Source organism: Schistocerca gregaria, chromosome 2 (genome assembly GCF_023897955.1).
Source record: "Schistocerca gregaria isolate iqSchGreg1 chromosome 2, iqSchGreg1.2, whole genome shotgun sequence".
Taxonomy (NCBI): Eukaryota; Metazoa; Arthropoda; class Insecta; order Orthoptera; family Acrididae; genus Schistocerca; species Schistocerca gregaria.
In genome coordinates this window covers 410,190,810-410,211,938 of record NC_064921.1, presented here as the reverse complement: position 1 = coordinate 410,211,938, position 21,129 = coordinate 410,190,810, and the positions used below count along the sequence as shown (strand labels likewise).

General features: G+C 43.2%; 1 protein-coding gene across 1 annotated transcript; it reads right to left on the bottom strand.

The window, feature by feature from the left end:
* Positions 1-297: 297 nt before the first annotated feature.
* LOC126322992 (protein tfg-1-like) lies at positions 298-20,621 on the bottom strand. Its single transcript, XM_049994600.1, has 3 exons — positions 20,562-20,621; positions 18,554-18,614; positions 298-774 (listed from the first exon to the last, which is right to left on the bottom strand). The coding sequence occupies exons 1-3, from the start codon at positions 20,573-20,575 to the stop codon at positions 376-378; spliced, it is 474 nt and encodes a 157-aa protein (XP_049850557.1). The 5' UTR covers positions 20,576-20,621; the 3' UTR covers positions 298-375.
* Between the last annotated feature and the right edge of the window lie 508 nt (positions 20,622-21,129).

Genomic DNA, 21,129 nt, shown 5'->3' with positions numbered 1-21,129 from the left:
AGCCATGTTCTCCAACAAACCTTTGTTTACTTCTTCCCCTACAACTGCATTCCAGTCGCCCATGACTATTAGATTTTCATCTCCCTTTAAGTGCTGAACTACTTGCACAATGTCGTCATTTAGTTTCTCTATCTCTTCAGCAGTCTGTGAAGTCGGCGTGTGTACCTGAAGTGACGGGCTCTTATCCCGAGCTAAAACAGGATATTTCGCCTTTCAGTTCGTAGAGTAAGCGTGAGGTCGGTACTAGAGTGAATGGCTGCAGTGACAATGCAGGATTTATAAGAACACAGTGCTCTATTCTTGTTTCCAAACCTTTATTTCATTATTGCCATAGTACACACAGTGTCGCTGTCAGCACAGAACAACTGCTCCGCACTACTTGCGTTGATTAGCATGTTGAGCGGCACTCCTGTGAGCGGAGCGGCCCAGCGCATCCGCGAGCTGGTTGGCACCAGCATTGCCCATGAAGCCAGCGGGCAAGGCAGGGTAGTGCGTACTGCCTGGAGACATGCTTGCGAAAGGAGCGGCGAACTGCTGAGGCGGTGGTGGTACGAACTGCTGGGGCGGCGCTGCGAACTGCTGGGGCATCGGACCGAACTGCTGGGGCATCGGACCGAACTGGGCGCTCGCTGGAGGCCCTCCGTACGGGCTCGCAGCGAACTGAGGGGGGCCGAACTGCTGGACAGGAGGAGGCAGGCCGAACTGGCCCAAGCCTGCCTGCCCACCGATAGACCTGGATGCGTGCTCGTTCATCGCCGCATGGAACGCTGTGGCCTGTTGGACAGACGAGATTCTCAGTACGCAGCCAAAAAAAAAAAAAAAAAAAAAAAAAAAAAAAAAAACAGTAGCCGAGTGTTCAAATGTGTGTGAAATCGTATGGGACTTAACTGCTAAGGTCGTCAGTCCCTAAGCTTACACACTACTTAACCTAAATTATCCTAAGGACAAACACACACACACATGCCCGAGAGAGGACTCGAACCTCCGGCGGGACCAGCCGCACAGTCCATGACTGCTACCAGAGTGTCTTCAGCACTGTTGTGACACCGTCACTGGCAACACTTCTTACTTTACTCCAGTTGGCATTCTTGCGTGCGATACACTCATTACAAAATGGTTCAAATGGCTCTGAGCACTATCGGACTCAACTGCTGTGGTCATCAGTCCCCTAGAACTTAGAACTACTTAAACCTAACTAACCTAAGGACAACACACACATCCATGCCCGAGGCAGGATTCGAACCTGCGACCGTAGCAGTCGCACGGTTCCGGACTGCGCGCCTAGAACCGCGAGACCACCGCGGCCGGCACACTCATTACAAACATAAAACTTTATTAATAAAATCTTCTCCGGTTTCCAGCCGCGTCAGGTGATTAGAATCCGATGAGCTTTTGACCGAGGTCTCCTCGGCCGTTATCGGGTGGTAGATCACTGCTACGTCGCCTAGGCACCGCAGTTCTATAACTGCGCTACTGGCTGTGGGGTCACTAGTGCTCTCTTCCTCGCCAAATATGCTAATGTTTTCATCTCGAGTCCATTGCGTCTGCTTTAACCTCGCGAGGCCCGGTCCCAGATTGTCCTGAGCTGAAGACTGTCATCCTTATTGATGATTTTTTCATATATTTTTGTTCCTATTGCTTCTTTAATTACGCTTTTCTAAAACCCCTTCATCTTAGTAATGACAAATGTTTCGTGGTAGAGAATTCGGTGTCGGTTTTCTAAAGTGTGCTCTGCCACTGCTGATTTGTCAGGGTAGCATAGGGGTAAACACCTCTGGTGTTGCGTTAGGCGTTGTTCCATGGTGTGAACTGTGGAGCAACGCCAGACGGGGGCGAGAACGCTTTTTTTACTTATTTAATTTTTTTTGTTAAAAATGTTCAAATGTGTGTGAAATCTTGTGGGACTTAACTGCTAAGGTCATCAGTCCCCAAGCTTACACACTACTTAACCTAAATTATCCTTTTTTTAAGGGGTTTGATGCAGCCTGCCATGAATTTCTCTCCTGTGCTACCCTCTCCATCTCAGAGTAGCACTTGCAACCTACGTCCTCAACTATTGCATTCCAGTCTGTTTTCCTCTACTGTTTTTGCCCTCTACAGCTCCCTCTAGTACCATGGAAGTCATTCCCTCACGTATTAATAGATGTCCTATCATCCTATCCCTTCTCCTAATCAGTGTTTTCCACATATTCCTTTCCTCTCCGATTCTGCGCAGAACCTCCTCGTTCCTTATCAGTCCACCTAATTTTGAACATTCGTCTGTAGCACTACATCTCAAATGCTTCGATTCTCTTCTGTTCCGGTTTTCCCACAATCCATTTTTCACTACCATACAATGCTGTACTACAGAAGTACATCCTTAGAAATTTATTCCTCAAATTAAAGCCTGTTTGATACTGGTAAACTTTTGGCCGTTAATGCCCTTTTTTTCATTGCTAGTCTGCTTTGATGTCCTCCTTGCACCGTCCGTCATTGGTTATTTTACTGCCTAGGTAGAAGAATTCCTTAACTTCATCACTAAGTGACCATCAATCCTGATTTTAAGTTTCTTGCTGTTCGCATTTCTGCTACATCTCATTACTTTTGTCTTTCTTCGATTTACTCTCAACCCACATTAGATTGTTCATTCCATTCAGCAGATCATGTAGTTCTTCTTCAGGCTAGCAATGTCATCAGCGAATCGTATGATAGATATCGTTTCATCTTGAATCATAATTCCACTCCAGAACCTTTCTTTCATTTCCATCATTGCTTCTTCGATGTACAGATTGATCAGTAGGAGCGAAAGACTACATCCAAGTCTTACACCCTTTTTAATTCGAGCGCTTCGTTCTTGGTCGTCCTGTCTTATTATTCGCTCTTGGCTCTTGTATATATTGCATATTACCCGTCTCTCACTATACCTTACTCCTATGTTTCTAGAATTTCGAACATCTTGCAGCATTTTACAATGTTGAATGCTTTTGCCGGGTCCACAAATCGTATGAACGTGTCTTGATTTTTCTTTAGTCTTGCTTCCATTATCAATCGAAACGTCAGAATTGGCCCTCTGGTGCCTTTATCTTCTCTAAAGCCAAACTGATCGTCATCTAGCACATCCTCAATTTTCTTTTCCATTCTTCCGTATATTATTCTTGTCAGCAACTTAGGTGTATGAGCTGTTAATCTGATTGTACGATAACCATCGCACTTGCCAGTTCTTGCAGTCTTCGAAATTGCGTACATGATATTTTTCCGATAGTCAGATGGTATGTCGCCAGACTCATATATTCTACACACCAACGTGAATAGTCGTTTTGTTGCCACTTCCCCTAATGATTTTAGAAATTCTGACGGAATGTTATGCATCCCTTGTGTTTTATCTGATCTTAAGTGCTCCAAAGCTCTTTTAAATTCTGATTCTAATACTGGATCCCCTACCTCTCCTAAATGGACTCCTGTTTCTTCCTCTATCACATCAGGCAAATCATCCCCCTCATAGAGGCCTTCAATGTACTCTTCCTGAAAAGTCAACCGTGGCAGAACACGTTGTAAAAGACCACCACCGTATTCTACTCGACGAAAGATATGTCATTGCGAGGACGGAGGGAATTTTGGAATACCGATATAAAAGAACCTATAAAAATAAAAGTATATGAAAACACGATCAATAAAGAGTGCGGTTTACAGGTCAGCACGCCTTGGACCTGGCCATCGCGAGGTTGAAGCAGGCGCGGCCCTGGCGACACGGCGGGCACATGAAAATCGCTGAGGAGAGCTCAGTCGAAAGCTCGTGGGATTTTAACCAGCTGATACTGCTGGAAACATGGGAATATTTTATTAATTCATATCGCCACGAAACCATGCATTCGTACATACAACTTCATGTTCACAGCACACTGGATGCGCTTATCGAAATACTGGTGTTATCAGGGATAAACTACAGGGAGTGAAACGTTGTCCCGAAGTCAGACTATAGGACATGAAGAGGAAGCATTAGTTGAGAAAGGAGGCATTAAACACAGGGTTATAGCCTATGCCGCTGATTTATTGAAGGACATCTTATAAGCACAGTGAGCTGTACTTGAAATGCTTATTTGCCAAACAGGTTTTCGGGTGTATAACCTACCATCAAACATTCCGATACAGAGGAACAAACAACTACATATACATGAATTTCTACAACATGACAGCTGTATTGTAGAGAATTATTCAAAAGTAACTATATAATCTTCGTGAAAGTAATGTATGCATCGAAATAAGAGTAAAATGTTAAATAAAGTTTTGTCTGAAATTGATTTATTTCCGAATTATGCTGCATGATATTGACACGTAATCAGCATGGCTTCAGAAAACATCGCTCTTGTGTAACGCAGCTAGCTCTTTATTCGCACGAAGTAATGGCCGCTATCGACAGGGGATCTCAAGTTGATTCCGTATTTCTAGATTTCCGGAAAGATTTTGACACCGTTCCTCACAAGCGACTTCTAGTCAAGCTGGGGAGCTATGGGGTATTGTCTCAGTTGTGCGACTGGATTCGTGATTTCCTGTCAGGAAGGTCGCAGTTCGTAGTAATAGGCGGCAAATCATCGAGTAAAACTGAAGTGATATCAGGTGTTCCCCAGGGAAGCGTCCTGGGCCCTCTGCTGTTCCTGATCTATATAAATGACCTGGGTGACAATCTGAGCAGTTCTCTTAGATTGTTCGCAGATGATGCTGTAATTTACCGTCTAGTAAGGTCATCCGAAGACCAGTATCAGTTGCAAAGCGATTTAGAAAAGATTGCTGTATGGTGTGTCAGGTGGCAGTTGACGCTAAGTAATGGCCGCTATCGACAGGGGATCTCAAGTTGATTCCGTATTTCTAGATTTCCGGAAAGATTTTGACACCGTTCCTCACAAGCGACTTCTAGTCAAGCTGGGGAGCTATGGGGTATTGTCTCAGTTGTGCGACTGGATTCGTGATTTCCTGTCAGGAAGGTCGCAGTTCGTAGTAATAGGCGGCAAATCATCGAGTAAAACTGAAGTGATATCAGGTGTTCCCCAGGGAAGCGTCCTGGGCCCTCTGCTGTTCCTGATCTATATAAATGACCTGGGTGACAATCTGAGCAGTTCTCTTAGATTGTTCGCAGATGATGCTGTAATTTACCGTCTAGTAAGGTCATCCGAAGACCAGTATCAGTTGCAAAGCGATTTAGAAAAGATTGCTGTATGGTGTGTCAGGTGGCAGTTGACGCTAAATAACGAAAAGTGTGAGATGATCCACATGAGTTCCAAAAGAAATCCGTTGGAATTCGATTACTCGATAAATAGTACAATTCTCAAGGCTGTCAATTCAACTAAGTACCTGGGTGTTAAAATTACGAACAACTTCAGTTGGAAGGACCACATAGATAATATTGTCGGGAAGGCGAGCCAAAGGTTGCGTTTCATTGACAGGACACTTAGAAGATGCAACAAGTCCACTAAAGAGACAGCTTACACTACACTCGTTCGTCCTCTGTTAGAATATTGCTGCGCGGTGTGGGATCCTTACTAGGTGGGATTGACGGAGGACATCGAAAGGGTGCAAAAAAGGGCAGCTCGTTTTGTATTATCACGTTATAGGGGAGAGAGTGTGGCAGATATGATACACGAGTTGGGATGGAAGTCATTAGAGCATAGATGTTTTTCGTCGCGGCGAGACCTTTTTACGAAATTTCAGTCACCAACTTTCTCTTCCGAATGCGAAAATATTTTGTTGAGCCCAACCTACATAGGTAGGAATGATCATCAAAATAAAATAAGAGAAATCAGAGCTCGAACAGAAAGGTTTAGGTGTTCGTTTTTCCCGCTCGCTGTTCGGGAGTGGAATAGTAGAGAGATAGTATGATTGTGGTTCGATGAACCCTCTGCCAAGCACTTAAATGTGAATTGCAGAGTAGTCATGTAGATGTCATTTGTGGTAGGAAATACGTCATGGGCCAGTGCAGGGTTTTGTCGTGTTGTGTTCGCCTGCATATCGGCTTATGTCGCTTTGTACAGCCCTTTACGCTGCTCGGTGGCTTTTGGCACGAAATGCCTTTGTTTAACTGATTTCGGTTTTGTCTCTTGTATTTTGCGGCGCTGTTGTAGTGCACCGGCACCAGACGTAGTACATACATTTATTCTGCTGGTAGTTCATAAACTACAGTCGTTGCGCCCACTACGATGGCGTGCGCAGACGGTGGAGACGTGGACATGCACTTCCTTTACGGCGCAGCAGAAGGCGATGCACGAGCAGCCACACGAAAGTATGTGAAAATGTTTCCAAACAGAAGAATGTCAAACCATCGGAATTTCACACCTTGAGACAGGCGTTGAAGGGAATATGGCATTCATGATGCGCCACGGTTAGGTCGGCCTCGGCTGGGTGAGTGTGTGTTGAGAGCATTCTGGAAATGGTAGTTCAAGACCCTATCATAAATACCCGCCGTATAATTGCCCTTGTGTGAGTTCATCAATCGAATGTTTGGCGCCTGTTTCGGAGACAGCAATTCCGCCCATTTCACCTGCAGAAGATACAGGAGCTGTTATTTGTAGATTGAATTTTTGTCAATGGTTGCTCGAGCGCCATGCTGCTGATTGAGTTTCAGTCGTCGGGTAGTGTTTACGGATGAGAGCCTCTTAACCCGTGTGGGTATCGTGAACGCTCAAACATGCAAGGGCGGGCGTATGAGAATCCTCACGTAACTACTGTACGAGGACTTCAGTATCGTTTAGCAGTGAACATTTGGTGTGGGATAGCCGACAGTCAATTTTTCGGACCGCATGTTATTCCACTACGCCTGACTGGCAGAGTGTATCGACAGTTTTTGGAAGATGAATCAGGTGATGTGCTTCATGGTGTCCCATTCGCTACACGAACCAAGTTGTGGTTTGTGCACTACGGTGACTCTGCACGCTTCAGCCTGGAGGCAAGAGTATCTCAATGTGGCTTATCCTAGTAAGCGGATAGGGCGCGCAGGACCAGTTGCTTGCCCCGCCAGACCTCCGAATCTTAACCCCATGGATTTTATATCTGGGGTCGTCTCAAACTGCTCGTTACGGTGTTGCAATTGCGAAAGTAGCATAAATACAGCAGAGTAGTAAAAACGGCTGTGCAACTGTGAAGAATGAGATGAATGGGGCTTCCAACATTCCGGGAGCGGTAAGACGTTGGGCACGTGACTACACTCCTGGAAATGGAAAAAAGAACACATTGACACCAGTGTGTCAGACCCACCATACTTGCTCCGGACAGTGCGAGAGGGCTGTACAAGCAATGACCACACGCACGGCACAACGGACACACCAGGAACCGCGGTGTTGGCTGTCGAATGGCGCTAGCTGCGCAGCATTTGTGCACCGCAGCCGTCAGTGTCAGCCAGTTTGCCGTGGCATACGGAGCTCCATCGCAGTCTTTAACACTGGTAGCATGCCGCGACAGCGTGGACGTGAACCGTATGTGCAGTTGACGGACTTTGAGCGAGGGCGTATAGTGGGCATGCGGGAGGCCGGGTGGACGTACCGCCTAATTGCTCAACACGTGGGGCGTGAGGTCTCCACAGTACATCGATGTTGTCGCCAGTGGTCGGCGGAAGGTGGACGTGCCCGTCGACCAGGGACCGGACCGCAGCGACGCACGGATGCACGCCAAGACCATAGGATCCTACGCAGTGCCGTAGGGGACCGCACCGCCACTTCCCAGCAAATTAGGGACACTGTTGCTCCTGGGGTATCGGCGAGGACCATTCGCAACCGTCTCCATGAAGCTGGGCTACGGTCCCGCACACCGTTAGGCCGTCTTCCGCTCACGCCCCAACATCGTGCAGCCCGCCTCCAGTGGTGTCGCGACAGGCGTGAATGGTGGGACGAATGGAGACGTGTCGTCTTCAGCGATGAGAGTCGCTTCTGCCTTGGTGCCAATGATGGTCGTATGCGTGTTTGGCGCCGTGCAGGTGAGCGCCACAATCAGCACTGCATACGACCGAGGCACACAGGGCCAACACCCGGCATCATGGTGTGGGGAGCGATCTCCTACACTGGCCGTACACCTCTGGTGATCGTCGAGGGTACACTGAATAGTGCACGGTACATCCCAACCGTCATCGAACCCATCGTTCTACCATTCCTAGACCGGCAAGGGAACTTGCTGTTCCAACAGGACAATGCACGTCCGCGTGTATCCCGTGGCACCCAACGTGCTCTAGAAGGTGTAAGTCAACTACCCTGGCCAGCAAGATCTCCGGATCTGTTCCCCATTGAGCATGTTTGGGACTGGATGAAGCGTCGTCTCACGCGGTGTGCACGTCCAGCACGAACGCTGGTCCAACTGAGGCGCCAGGTGGAAATGGCATGGCAAGCCGTTCCACAGGACTACATCCAGCATCTCTACGATCGTCTCCATGGGAGAATAGCAGCCTGCATTGCTGCGAAAGATGGATATACACTTTACTAGTGCCGACATTGTGCATGCTCTGTTGCCTGTGTCTATGTGCCTGTGGTTCTGTCAGTGTGATCATGTGATGTATCTGACCCCGGGAATGTGTCAATAAAGTTTCCCCTTCCTGGGACAATGAATTCGCGGTGTTTTTATTTCAGTTTCCAGGAGTGTATATTCGCCTACATGGAGATCATTTTGAACATATTCTGGGCTAAATGTATACTGCGTAATTGTGTTGAATTTTCGGGTTTGTTTGTCGTTGTTTACTGAGAGGAATTAGTTTTTTGTTATTTGTGGTGCACTTTTGATCCCTACTCCACTGCATAACTCCGAAATAAAGCAATTTCCGACAAAATTTTATTTATCCCTTTACTCTTTTTTTTAATCATACATTACACCCACGAAATGTGTACAGTTACGTTTGAATCACCATGCATAATTCCAGAAGTATAAGTGTGCTTACATTATATATCTCTGTAACAATGACATGCGTATCAGCTAATGCGGCAGGATATGAAATCCGTCTTATAATATAGGACACAGATTGTCGTGTATATTACTGTTATCAAATCTTAGGCAGTGACAATTCTTGATTACGCCTGACATGCCATAGAGTGTAAACATGGAACTAAGGTGTCGAAAGCATATTAGAGTTCAAGGCAAAGAAAAAAAAAGAAAGCTTAAAATAAAATTCTTGCGAATAAAATTCTTTTTGGCGCTAGACCTCGTTATTTTGAAACTAAAACCACTGTTTAAATCGACGCTTCGACCGTTTTTACAGCGGTTCTCTTCAGGGCGACTGAACTGCCGTCTTACTCACAAGAACTTTAAGGTTTACCGATGACATCGTAATTCTGACAGAGATGGCAAAGTACTTTGAGGAGAAGTTGCATGGAGTAGGTAGTGCCTTCATAAGAGGTTATAAGATGAATCAACAGGCGTGAAGCAAGAGAAATAGAATATAGTAGGATTAAAACAGGGATTACCACGGAGTTTCAATAGAAAATAACGGTATAAGTAGTAGGCGCGATTTGCTACTTCAACGGCAAAAATAATGGTGATGACGAAAGTAGAGAAAATATAAAACCGAGACTGGCAACAGCAAGAGAAGTGTTTCTCAAAAAGGGAAACTTGTTAACATGGAATATAAATTTAAGTGTCAAGTAGTATTTTCTGAAGATATCTGTAAATGTAACAATGTAGATACACGAAATATCAACGAAAACATTTCAGAGAAGAAAAGAATACGAGCTCTGGAAGTGTGGTGCTGCGTAAGTATGCTGAAGATCAGGTAGGTACATCGAGTAGCTGATGAAGAGATACTGAATCGAATGGGAAGAGAAGAGCTTCGGTGCAGCACGTAACTAAAAGATGGGGTGGGTTGAAAGGGCAAAAACAATATCCGAAACAACAAGTAATAATTACAAGGGACGATCAAAAGTTTGAGGGCGTTGCTGCAGCGCGACTCCGACGTGGGTATTCATTCTAAGAAGGAAAAAAGATAAAAACAAAAGACACGTCAAGAAGAAGTTATCCCAGTAGGGTGGAAGTCGGTAGATGTGACGTACCTGGACAGACAAACAAATGATTACAGTTTCAGAAAAAAAATGTATGATTTATTGAAGAGAAACAGCTTCACAAATTGAGTAAGTCCATAACTCGTTGGTCCGCCTCTGGCTCTTATGCTAGCAGCTATTCAGCTTGGCATTGATTGCTAGAGTTGTTGGATGTCCTCCTGAGGGATATCTTGCTAAATTCTGACCAACTGGCTCTTCAGATCCGCAAAATCCAGAGCTCTTTGGAGGGCTCCGCCCATAATGCTCCCAACGTTCTCAATTCGGGAGACATCTGGCGACCTGATCGACGAACTAAGCACAAAAATGTCCAGGGAAAGTCAGAAACACAGTAGTATAACCTACATAGGAATTAAATAAGTAGGAACTGTGGGGCAACCAAGGCGAAATCACTGCAGGAAAAATATGAAAAAAATCAACAAGAAATGATCGCCGGAAGAAATGATTTAGAACATACAAAAGTCCGTACAACATCCGATAATTTTAAAAGTAAGGGCAGTAACATTACGAGTGCAAAGGGGAATTCCACTGTTAAATTCAGAGGAAATAGCGGATGACTGTAAAGTATATCATTGAGTGGTTTCCTACGAGTGACCTCACTCTCAGTAAAAAAAGCAGCACATTTAGTGATACTATAACACTGGTAAGTATAGCACATGGTGAAGAAATAACAATAACTAGCGCGTAAATTTCAAATTTTTGGCCGTAAACGTTGAAGAGATTTTCAACAGGACAAAACACATTTTTGAATTAGTCCACGCGTACACATCACATCATTGCAAATCTTGGCGAGACACGAACCAATAAGCAGACAAATCAAATATTACATATTTTCGTTCAATAATGTCGTATGGAACAGCGTACTGAGGTAGTTCGTGTGTAAGAAAAAAAGCCTTCATTGCCTAAAATGTTTCTGCAAGAATAATATGTGGTGCTCATTCAAAATCATTTCGAAGACATCTGTTCGAAGAATTAGGGATTCCGACTACTGCTTAGCAGTTTATTTATTCACTCATGAAGTTTGTTGTAAATAGTCCAATGCAGTTCTAAAGCAACAGTGGTGTCCATAATCACAATACCGGAGGAAAAATATGACATTCATTACTCCACATTGAGGTTGTCATTAGCACAAACATGGATGCTCAATGCTGCAACTAAAATTTTGGGTCAGTTACAGAAGAATGCTGAAGATTAGATGGGTAGATCACATAACTAATGAGAAAGTATTGAATAGGATTGGGGAGTAGAGAAGTTTGTGGCACAACTTGACCAGAAGAAGGGATCGGTTGGTAGGACGTGTTCTGAGGCATCAAGGGATCACCAATTTAGTATTGGAGGGCAGTGTGGAGGGTAAAAATCGTAGAGGGAGACCAAGAGATGAATACACTAAGCAGATTCAGAAGGATGTAGGTTGCACTAGGTACTGGGAGATGAAGAAGCTTGCACAGGATAGAGTAGCATGGAGAGCTGCATCAAACCAGTCTCAGGACTGAAGGCCACAACAACAACAACAACAACCTAGGGATGTGAAATGTCTGACAGACAGCAAAGTGCAATTCGAAAATGTAATATTTTCCCCTCCTTCTATTCCGTAGACGACTTTGTATTACTGTAATGTCTAAAAAGTGATGGATAGGAATTACTAAGTCTCATCTAGCTGTATCTACGTAAGCATGTGTAATGTGAATGTAAAATGACTCGTTTCCCATCATTACGCATCAAATAAGACAAATGGAATAGATAACATTCCATGACGATTAATAAAATTAACTGGGGGAAATGGCAATTTAAACGAATATTGAAGTTGTTGTGTAGAGTCTTTTTAGATGGGAGAATTACCATCAAACTGTCGAGAAAATTTCACCCACACAAACACGAAAATAGGAGGGGCAGGTAAGTATGAGAAGTATTTCACAATAAGCTCAACAGTTTATGCATCCAAACTCCTAACAAGAATAATATACAGAAGAATGGAGAAGAAAATTGAGGATATGTTACATGACGATTAGCTTGGCTCTCGGGAAAGCAAAGACATCACAGAGTAATTTATGACGTTGCGTTTGATAATGGAAGCAAGACTGAAGAGAAATCAAGACACCTTCATAGGATTTGACAAATTCAAAAAAAAGAGTTCGACAACGAAAACGGTGCAACGTGACCGAAACACATAGAAAGAAGTGTATCTTTAGGGAAACGAGGGTAACATGCAATATGTTCAAGAACCAAGAGATGACAATAAGAATGAATTACTAAAATCGAAGTGCTCCCATTACAAAGGGTGCAAGACAGGAATGTAGTGTTTCATACCTACTGTTCAATCTACGCCTAGAAGCAGCAATGACGGAAGTGGAAGAAAGGTTGAAGAGTGGGAATAAAATTCATGGTGGTAGGATTTGATGATGACATTGCAGTACTCAATGAGTGCGAGGAATAATTAAAAGACCTGTTGAACGAAATGAAATTTTAAAGACTGCTGAATATGAGTTGAGAATAAATCCAAGAAAGATTAAAGTAATTATAAGTAGCAGAAATGAGATTAGCCTGAAACGTAACATAAGAATTGGGTTTCACGAAGTAGGCAAAGTTTTGCTGCTATGGAAGAGAAACAACGAAGCAAGGGGGCGGAAAAAGCGGAGTAATACAGGAAAAGAGGGCATACCTGGTATAAAGAGGTCCACTAGTATCAGATATAAGCCTCAGTCTGAGAAAGAAATTTTGAAGAATTCGTATGGAGCACAGCAGTGTATGGAAGTGAAACATTAACTGTGGGAACACATATAAAGGAATTAATCGAAATGTGGTGCTACAGAAGAATGTTGAAAATTAGATGGACTGGTAAAATAAAGAATGAGAAGGTTCTTCACGTAACTGGCGAAGAAAGGAAAGAAAATATGGAGTAGAATACGGGACAGGATGATTTATGTCAAGACATCAGTGAACATGTTCTTTGACACTAAAGGGAGCTGTAGAGGGTGAAAAGTGCAAAGGAAGACATATATTGGAACATATTAAAAAATAATTGAGGATGTAGAGTGTAAGTGCTACTCTGAGCTCAAGAGTTTGCTACAATTGAAGAATTCGCCTCAGGCCGCATCAAAGCAGTCTGATAAAGAAAATCTGATGGATTGTAAGAGTTGGAGGAGGGCTAGAACATAGAAGTATGCGTATGGGAGAGGGTAGGCGAATACAAAGTAGGAGGCGGAAAGCACGACGTTCGAGAATTTTCAGGCGGGAATGAAATTTGGATCGGACGTCCAGGCAATGTGGGCAGAGGTAGGCTGGGTCTGGTAAGGCTTTTGTTTCAACTATGGTCGAGCGATGTTTCTGTACTCTTCGGCCTGTTGGTAGCTAGGTATGCTGCAGGATTTTTGCTGGACCTTGTAGTATAGCATATTTGCTACATAGTTTGTAAATTTCTACTCATCACTCATGTTAACTTTCTGTGTACTTGGGTGCACCGAGATAAACAGGGCATGTCACCAAAAAAAGCTTTCAGATCTTGCACACAATAAATGGTAAAATAAAGTACGTTACATGACAAATGGAAATTATGGAGTTGTTAAGTGACAAGCTGCAGTGGAATGCAATATACTTAATAATTCAGTGATTTTTGAAGTCACGACAGTAGCTGAGCGTGACTGAATGGAAAGAAATAAAATACTAGATACAGAACTCGATAACAGCAAGAAATGTATAACTGGAAAGCCATGAGCAGCGACAAAAGATTTCTTAGGTCTGTAATAAAAGTGTTACTATCAGCTCTGCGCAACGTTTTTTGCTGAATTAACTATAGTAAAGATTTAAATTTCCAACACCCAGAAATTATCACCTGAACGAATTCAAACCCTGATGGTGGTAGAACGCTATAACAGAAATAAGAGGGTCAGGAAAATTTCGCGAAAACGCTCACATGAGTAATGAAGCGAAATTTTTGGTTTTTAGCGAAATAGCGTGAGATCGGCAGTTTTCACGAGTTATCATGAAGTTTGTAATTTTGCTGTATTAAAATATAATTCTGTCGACTGCAGTTACTAATATTTGTTACTGATAGATATTTAATGTTGAAATTCTGTTTTGTCTTATAATCTTATGAAGGCCGAGGCTCATGAGCATCATAAAACAACGGTTCGTTTCTCGTGTAACGAACTTTGATGTGATGGTTAAAAAAGCACCGAATTCAGCAAAAAGAAAACAATACCGATTTCAACAAAATAAAACGTCGATATTGGCAGAAACATGAAATTTACCAAAAACACCGAATGTAGCAAAAAATGACAAAAACCCGACACCGACTTTGGTAAAAAACACCAAATTTGGCGAAAAACACCGAATTTGGCAAAAATTATAATGATGCTGACAAAAAATGGCATCTAGTTTGTAAATATATTCGGCGAAAAATAACACTGTATTTGCGAAAGTAACATCGACTTTTGAAAACACCTCAAATTTAGTAAAAAGTACCAAATTTACAAATACCCCAAATTTGGATAAAAATGACGAGTTCGGTAAAAGAACCCAACTCCGAATTTGGCAATAGAAATGAAACCGAATCCTCTTCGTCTCCAAAAACTAGCCAAATACAGCAAAAATAACACTGAATTTGGCAATAAATATGCCGAGATTAGCACAAGGCACCGAATCTGGCAATAAATACCCTAATATGTCAGAAAAGCAACGGATTTGGCAAGAATAAAAACGAATATGGGAAAAATTATACTGAATCTGCCAAGAAACATCAAGTTTGACAAAGAAAGCAATACCAAATTTGGCAAAAAATTACAGTGAGTGTGTACGAACAAATTTGGCGAAACCTATTACATTGCAAAAACGTCAACGAATCTGACAAACAATAACACTGAATTTGGTCACAATATAACACTGAATTTTGCACAAAATAACGGCGACTTTGGCCATAAAATAAAATGAGTTTGTCCTGTCCCTAAAGATATTAATTTTTCCAAGTATACGTAAGCCAGTTCTACTATAAGGTCAGGCAATGACTGTGTACACTCCCTATTTATATTTGAAGCTTTAAAGCAGAACATTTTTTGAGAAAGTATCATGGAACACTTATACAGGGTGTTACAAAAAGATACGGCCAAACTTTCAGGAAACATTCCTCACACACAAATAACGAAAAGATGTTATGTGTCCGGAAACGCTTAATTTCCATGTTAGAGCTCATTTTAGTTCTGTCAGTATGTATTGTACTTCCTCGATTCACCTCCATGATTTCATACGGGATACTCTATCTGTGCTGCTAGAACATGTGCCTTTACGACACAACATGTGGTTCATGCACGATGGAGCTCCTGCACATTTCAGTCGAAGTGTTCGTACACTTCTCAACAACAGATTCGGTGACCGATGGATTGGTAGAGGCGGACCAATTCCATGGCCTCCATGCTCTCCTGACCTCAACCCTCTTGACTTTCATTTATTGGGGCATTTGAAAGCTCTTGTCTACGCAACTCCGGTACCAAATGCAAAGACTCTTCGTGCTCGTATTGCGGACGGCTGTGATACAATACGCCATTCTCCAGGGCTGCATGAGCGCATCAGGGATTCCATGAAACGGAGGATGGATGCATGTATCCTCGCTAACGAAGGACATTTTGAACATTTCCTGTAACAAAGTGTTTGAAGTCACGCTGGTACGTTCTGTTGCTGTGTGTTTACATTCCATTATTAATGTGATTTGAAGAGAAGTAATAAAATGAGCTCTAACATGGAAAGTAAGCGTTTCCGGACACATGTCCATATAACATATTTTCTTTCTTTGTGTGTGAGGATTGTTTCCTGAAAGTTTGGCCGTACATTTTTGTAACACCCTGTATGTAATACTTTTAAAACAAGAGAATGCGTAAAATACGCTTTTCCGTCATCGTCATCAGAACTGTTGCGAGGCGTGGAATTCCTACGAGATAGAACTGACAGAAGACACCGAAAAACTATTATCACGAAATATTTTTAACATAAACTGTATTTTTTAAATAATGTTACGAGGATTTCATACTAAATAAAAGTATATCTGCTAGTCAACCGAAACCGGTTATCATCTAGTTGTAATTAAATTATTACAGGATCAAGAGCATTAAAACTTAGAACAACTAATACAGGTCGGCGTGCCTTCCTCACCTGACAGTACCAGTCTTACATACAGGGGAGGTAGTATTATGAGTATGATATTTGATTTTGTGTGGCAACCATAGAAACAAAGGAGTTTCGTTGAGAAGATGTGTTCTCCGAATGTCAGTGTACGTGTATCTTGTTGACTTCCACCAACGTAGGTAGAAATGTCCATCGTTGTAAACTACGAGAAATCAGAGTTTGCACAGAAAGACTTAGGTATTAGTTTTCCCCGCGTGGTATTTGAGAGAGGAACGGTCGAGAAACAATCTGTAAGTGTGAAGGCTTTCACGACCGGATGACATATCTTCCGGTAAACCTTCCTGGATGTAAGCTCGTGGTCCATGAAACTCTTCAGCTCATAACGTTTCGTCCAGAGCTGCGCTGAACATCTTCAGAGGGGTGTTTCTCCTCCGGTGAGTCTTGCCGACTGCAAGAGCTGAAGAGTTTTATGGACCACGACCTTACATGCAGGAAGGTTTACCAGAAGATAAATCTGTAAGTGGTTCATGAACCATCTGCCAAACAATGAGTGCGAACTGCAGAGGAATCCAATTCAATAGTTTGATGTAAATATGGCATGATTTTCAGAACATAGTTATCATTTTAGAATCATTATAATGCGATGTCAGTCTGCAGGAACTTTTTGCTTTTGTCGTCTGTTAGCTTGCCGATGAAAAGGGACATGTTGCCCGATACTAATTTGGCAAGACTATAAATAAGTATTCATTTTACTCAACTTTAGTCGATATTGTCGTACCAAAAACCAGTTTCGTTCAATACAACAATTTACTTATGAGTATTCTCAGTTAACCAGTAAATAATACACTCCTGGAAATGGCAAAAAAGAACACATTGACACCGGTGTGTCAGACCCACCATACTTGCTCCGGACACTGCGAGAGGGCTGTACAAGCAATGATCACACGCACGGCACAGCGGACACACCAGGAACCGCGGTGTTGGCCGTCGAATGGCGCTAGCTGCGCAGCATTTGTGCACCGCTGCCGTCAGTGTCAGCCAGTTTGCCGTGGCATACGGAGCTCCATCGCAGTCTTTAACACTGGTAGCATGCCGCGACAGCGTGGACGTGAACCGTATGTGCAGTTGACGGACTTTGAGCGAGGGCGTATAGTGGGCATGCGGGAGGCCGGGTGGACGTACCGCCGAATTGCTCAACATGTGGGGCGTGAGGTCTCCACAGTACATCGATGTTGTCGACAGTGGTCGGCGGAAGGTGGACGTGCTCGTCGACCTGGGACCGGACCGTAGCGACGCACGGATGCACGCCAAGACCGTAGGATCCTACGCAGTGCCGTAGGGGACCGCACCGCCACTTCCCAGCAAATTAGGGACACTGTTGCTCCTGGGGTATCGGCGAGGACCATTCGCAACCGTCTCCATGAAACTGGGCTACGGTCCCGCACACCGTTAGGCCGTCTTCCGCTCACACCCCAACATCGTGCAGCCCGCCTCCAGTGGTGTCGCGACAGGCGTGAATGGAGGGACAATGGAGACGTGTCGTCTTCAGCGATGAGAGTCGCTTCTGCCTTGGTGCCAATGATGGTCGTATGCGTGTTTGGCGCCGTGCAGGTGAGCGCCACAATCAGGACGGCATACGACCGAAGCACACAGGGCCAACACCCGGCATCATGGTGTGGGGAGCGATCTCCTACACTGGCCGTACACCTCTGGTGATCGTCGATGGGACACTGAATAGTGCACGGTACATCCAAACCGTCATCGAACTCATCGTTCTACCATTCCTAGACCGCCAAGGGAACTTGCTGTTCCAACAGGACAATGCACGTCCGCATGTATCCCGTGCCACCAAACGTGCTCTAGAAGGTGTAAGTCAACTACCCTGGCCAGCAAGATCTCCGGATCTGTCCCCCATTGAGCATGTTTGGGACTGGATGAAGCGTCGTCTCACGCGGTGTGCACGTCCAGCACGAACGCTGGTCCAACTGAGGCGCCAGGTGGAAATGGCATGGCAAGCCGTTCCACAGGACTACATCCAGCATCTCTACGATCGTCTCCATGGGAGAATAGCTGCCTGCATTGCTGCGAAAGGTGGATATACACTGTACTAGTGCCGACATTGTGCATGCTCTGTTGCCTGTGTCTATGTGCCAGTGGTTCTGTCAGTGTGATCATGTGATGTATCTGACCCCGGGAATGTGTCAATAAAGTTTCCCCTTCCTGGGACAATGAATTAACGGTGTTCTTATTTCAATTTCCAGGAGTGTATAACGTTCATTTTAGTTAGCTCTAGCATTCTTGGCACTGCAATTACACTAACGTTGACGTTCTTCCACACAAAACCCTGTGAAATTAGGAAACCCAGAAGGCAAATTTCGTAATCATTACGCATCCACTGCACCACACAGTGAGAGAACGTATTCCCGTTCGGGATACTCATTACTTACCATTCTTGGTGTAACAGCTACGATCAGCAGTAACACAGCAAAGTGAAGGAAGGGCGAAATTCTAAAACGGAACAAAGTTTTCCACGTAAGACGTCAGAAATAAAAAAAGAGAAAATAAAGCAACAGTGAGATATTTTTCTGTTGTTCATTAAATCCAAGTAAGCAGTAGCTGTTTTTATTAGAATTTATTAATTCACATGCAGCCGATCTCGGGATACTTAAGTCTGTACTAGTCTGTAGACTTTAAGCTTTTAGTTTTCACGATCTCGTAACTCACGAAGGCATGTGGACTCTGTTAGCACTGCGGACTCTGTTAGCACTGTTCGTGCTAGTTTACTTAATGGCAGCCTCAGAAGGTGCCTGAGAATGGGAGTTAAGCATCCTGAATAGGTTGCATGTGAGCTAATAGATTGCAAATAACACAGGTACACGGGCAAGTGAATCTGATTAAAAGAAGTCACTTATTACTGCTGTGCTGCTTCCCATCCATCTTGATATCTTTCGTGCACCAGTACTTTTGATTCCTTTGTTTAACTTGCAGTATGTTTCCCAACATAATTCGGTTTATTTCCACAATTTAAAGCCCTGATGCTTCGCATCTCTAACAAAGGCTGTACGTTTTTCTATTTTCGTTCCACATAGCAATGAAAACTGTTTAATTCTACACATAAAGGTTGAAGTTACCTTAATAGCATGTTTTATTACTATCCAATAACATAGCTGAACAGAACAAAAGAAAGCATAACTAAATATACTACACCTTAACTTATGGTCCAGATCTTTAAAAAAAATAAATGCTTGTTGACTGCGTGAGAAGAGCTTGGAGTTCACAAAGCACATAAAAAGTATGCAGATTACTATTACCGTCTTCTACGTGCTCGCTGCTGGTTCTTCAATAACACTCGAGTCTATACGTGACAAATAATCCGCCAGATTTTGTTAGAATCAGGTGTTGAATTCAACCACAGAAACATAGTTTTCGTTTAAAACAACACGCTTTCACCACGTATTTAGTTACAGTCAGTGTTCCTGCTGTGAACGTAATACTCCTTGTTTCTCTTGCCTAACAAAATGGTTCTTCAGGCCTATTCACTTTTTGACTGAAAGTGGAGCAACCACTTCCGTGATACGTTATTTGTTATACCATAATACCCAGCCCATCAATATGTTTGCAACTGCAGTCCAAATATCTAAATTCTTTTTATCCGTGGAAAAGGGGAAAACACGTAGCCTGTAGACTACGGCTGAAACTTGGAACATATCTTAACTTCGTTGTGAGATTCTCAACACCGCATCAGTAACAACAAAAATGAGTGATTCACTGGTATTCGACACCGGACACGACGGATGTGCGTTAAGTTAGCGAAACCTCGTGTTTTGACATTAGTTCCATCTGGAGGGAGCGCATTTATGAAAAATGTAATTACGAATATTTAGGAAATATCTGCACACACTAAAATAGTAACGACATTGGCTTGGTGGCTCAGTGAGTGTATGTCAAACGGCAAATCCAAAGTCATGAGGTTTTTCTGCCTGTATACATATGCTGTCAACAAAAGCCCCACCCTTTGCTGCGTTACTACTCCAGTGTCAAGTTAACATGAAATTACACTGTAACATTATCACTGTTGGTGCAACGTTTTCTTTATCTTTCGTCACCTCACATGTAGTCCAACTGTTCTCAAGAAACTTTAAATCTGTAGCAGACGTTAGATTTTAGGGATTATTGTTTCATTCACTGAATAATTTATCAACGCTATGTTAGCTTCATTGTCCCATGTCACACCAGTTATTCTCACTTCCATATTATTTTCTCGTCTTTTCTGTATTATTCCTCTACATTTTGTACGCTGCCTTTTCACTTTTTAAATCAGATTTGTTATCCGGGTGGTAAAATAAAATGAAAAATTGCCTGTATTCTTTTTAACGGGATGTGAATTGGCCCAAACAGCTCAAGAGCATACATGTTCTAACTTCACGTAAAAGAAAAAAAGACATGAAAGCTTACCTGAGGCTCTCCATTCTTAGGCAGCACAAGTGCAACGCTTGTCGTGGTTTGTGCGTGTTTGGACCGACAGAGAGCTACTCAAGGGCTCTTATAAAGAGAAATTTATAGTTGCAGTAATGCGGGATTATCTGAAACGATGTGACACAACGGCTGCACTTAATGATCGTCGGAACTCGTTTCATCTTAATTTCGTCGCTCCAGTACTTTGTCCTCAGTCTTTACCTTTCTGTAATAGCCCCTACCGTACGGAAAGCTTCGTTTACTTTGTAGTATATAACATCAAACGAGAATGTAGAAAGTTTTAATTTGCTATAACTTCCTCGGTTTTCGGCTCGACTCAGCAGTAAAAAGCATTTGAAGCGTATGGTTACAAAATATTGCGGAGATAAGACTGTTGTGGCATATGAAAGTACAGCACTTCTTTTTTTACGCTTTATGCAGTTTGGGTTCCACATACTCTGCACTATCAAATCGATCCTGTAGGGAATATTTAGTAGATTATATTTCTTATTTATTTGTCATACATTCATTGAACTGGCGAGCCACAAAATTTAACATACATTATACC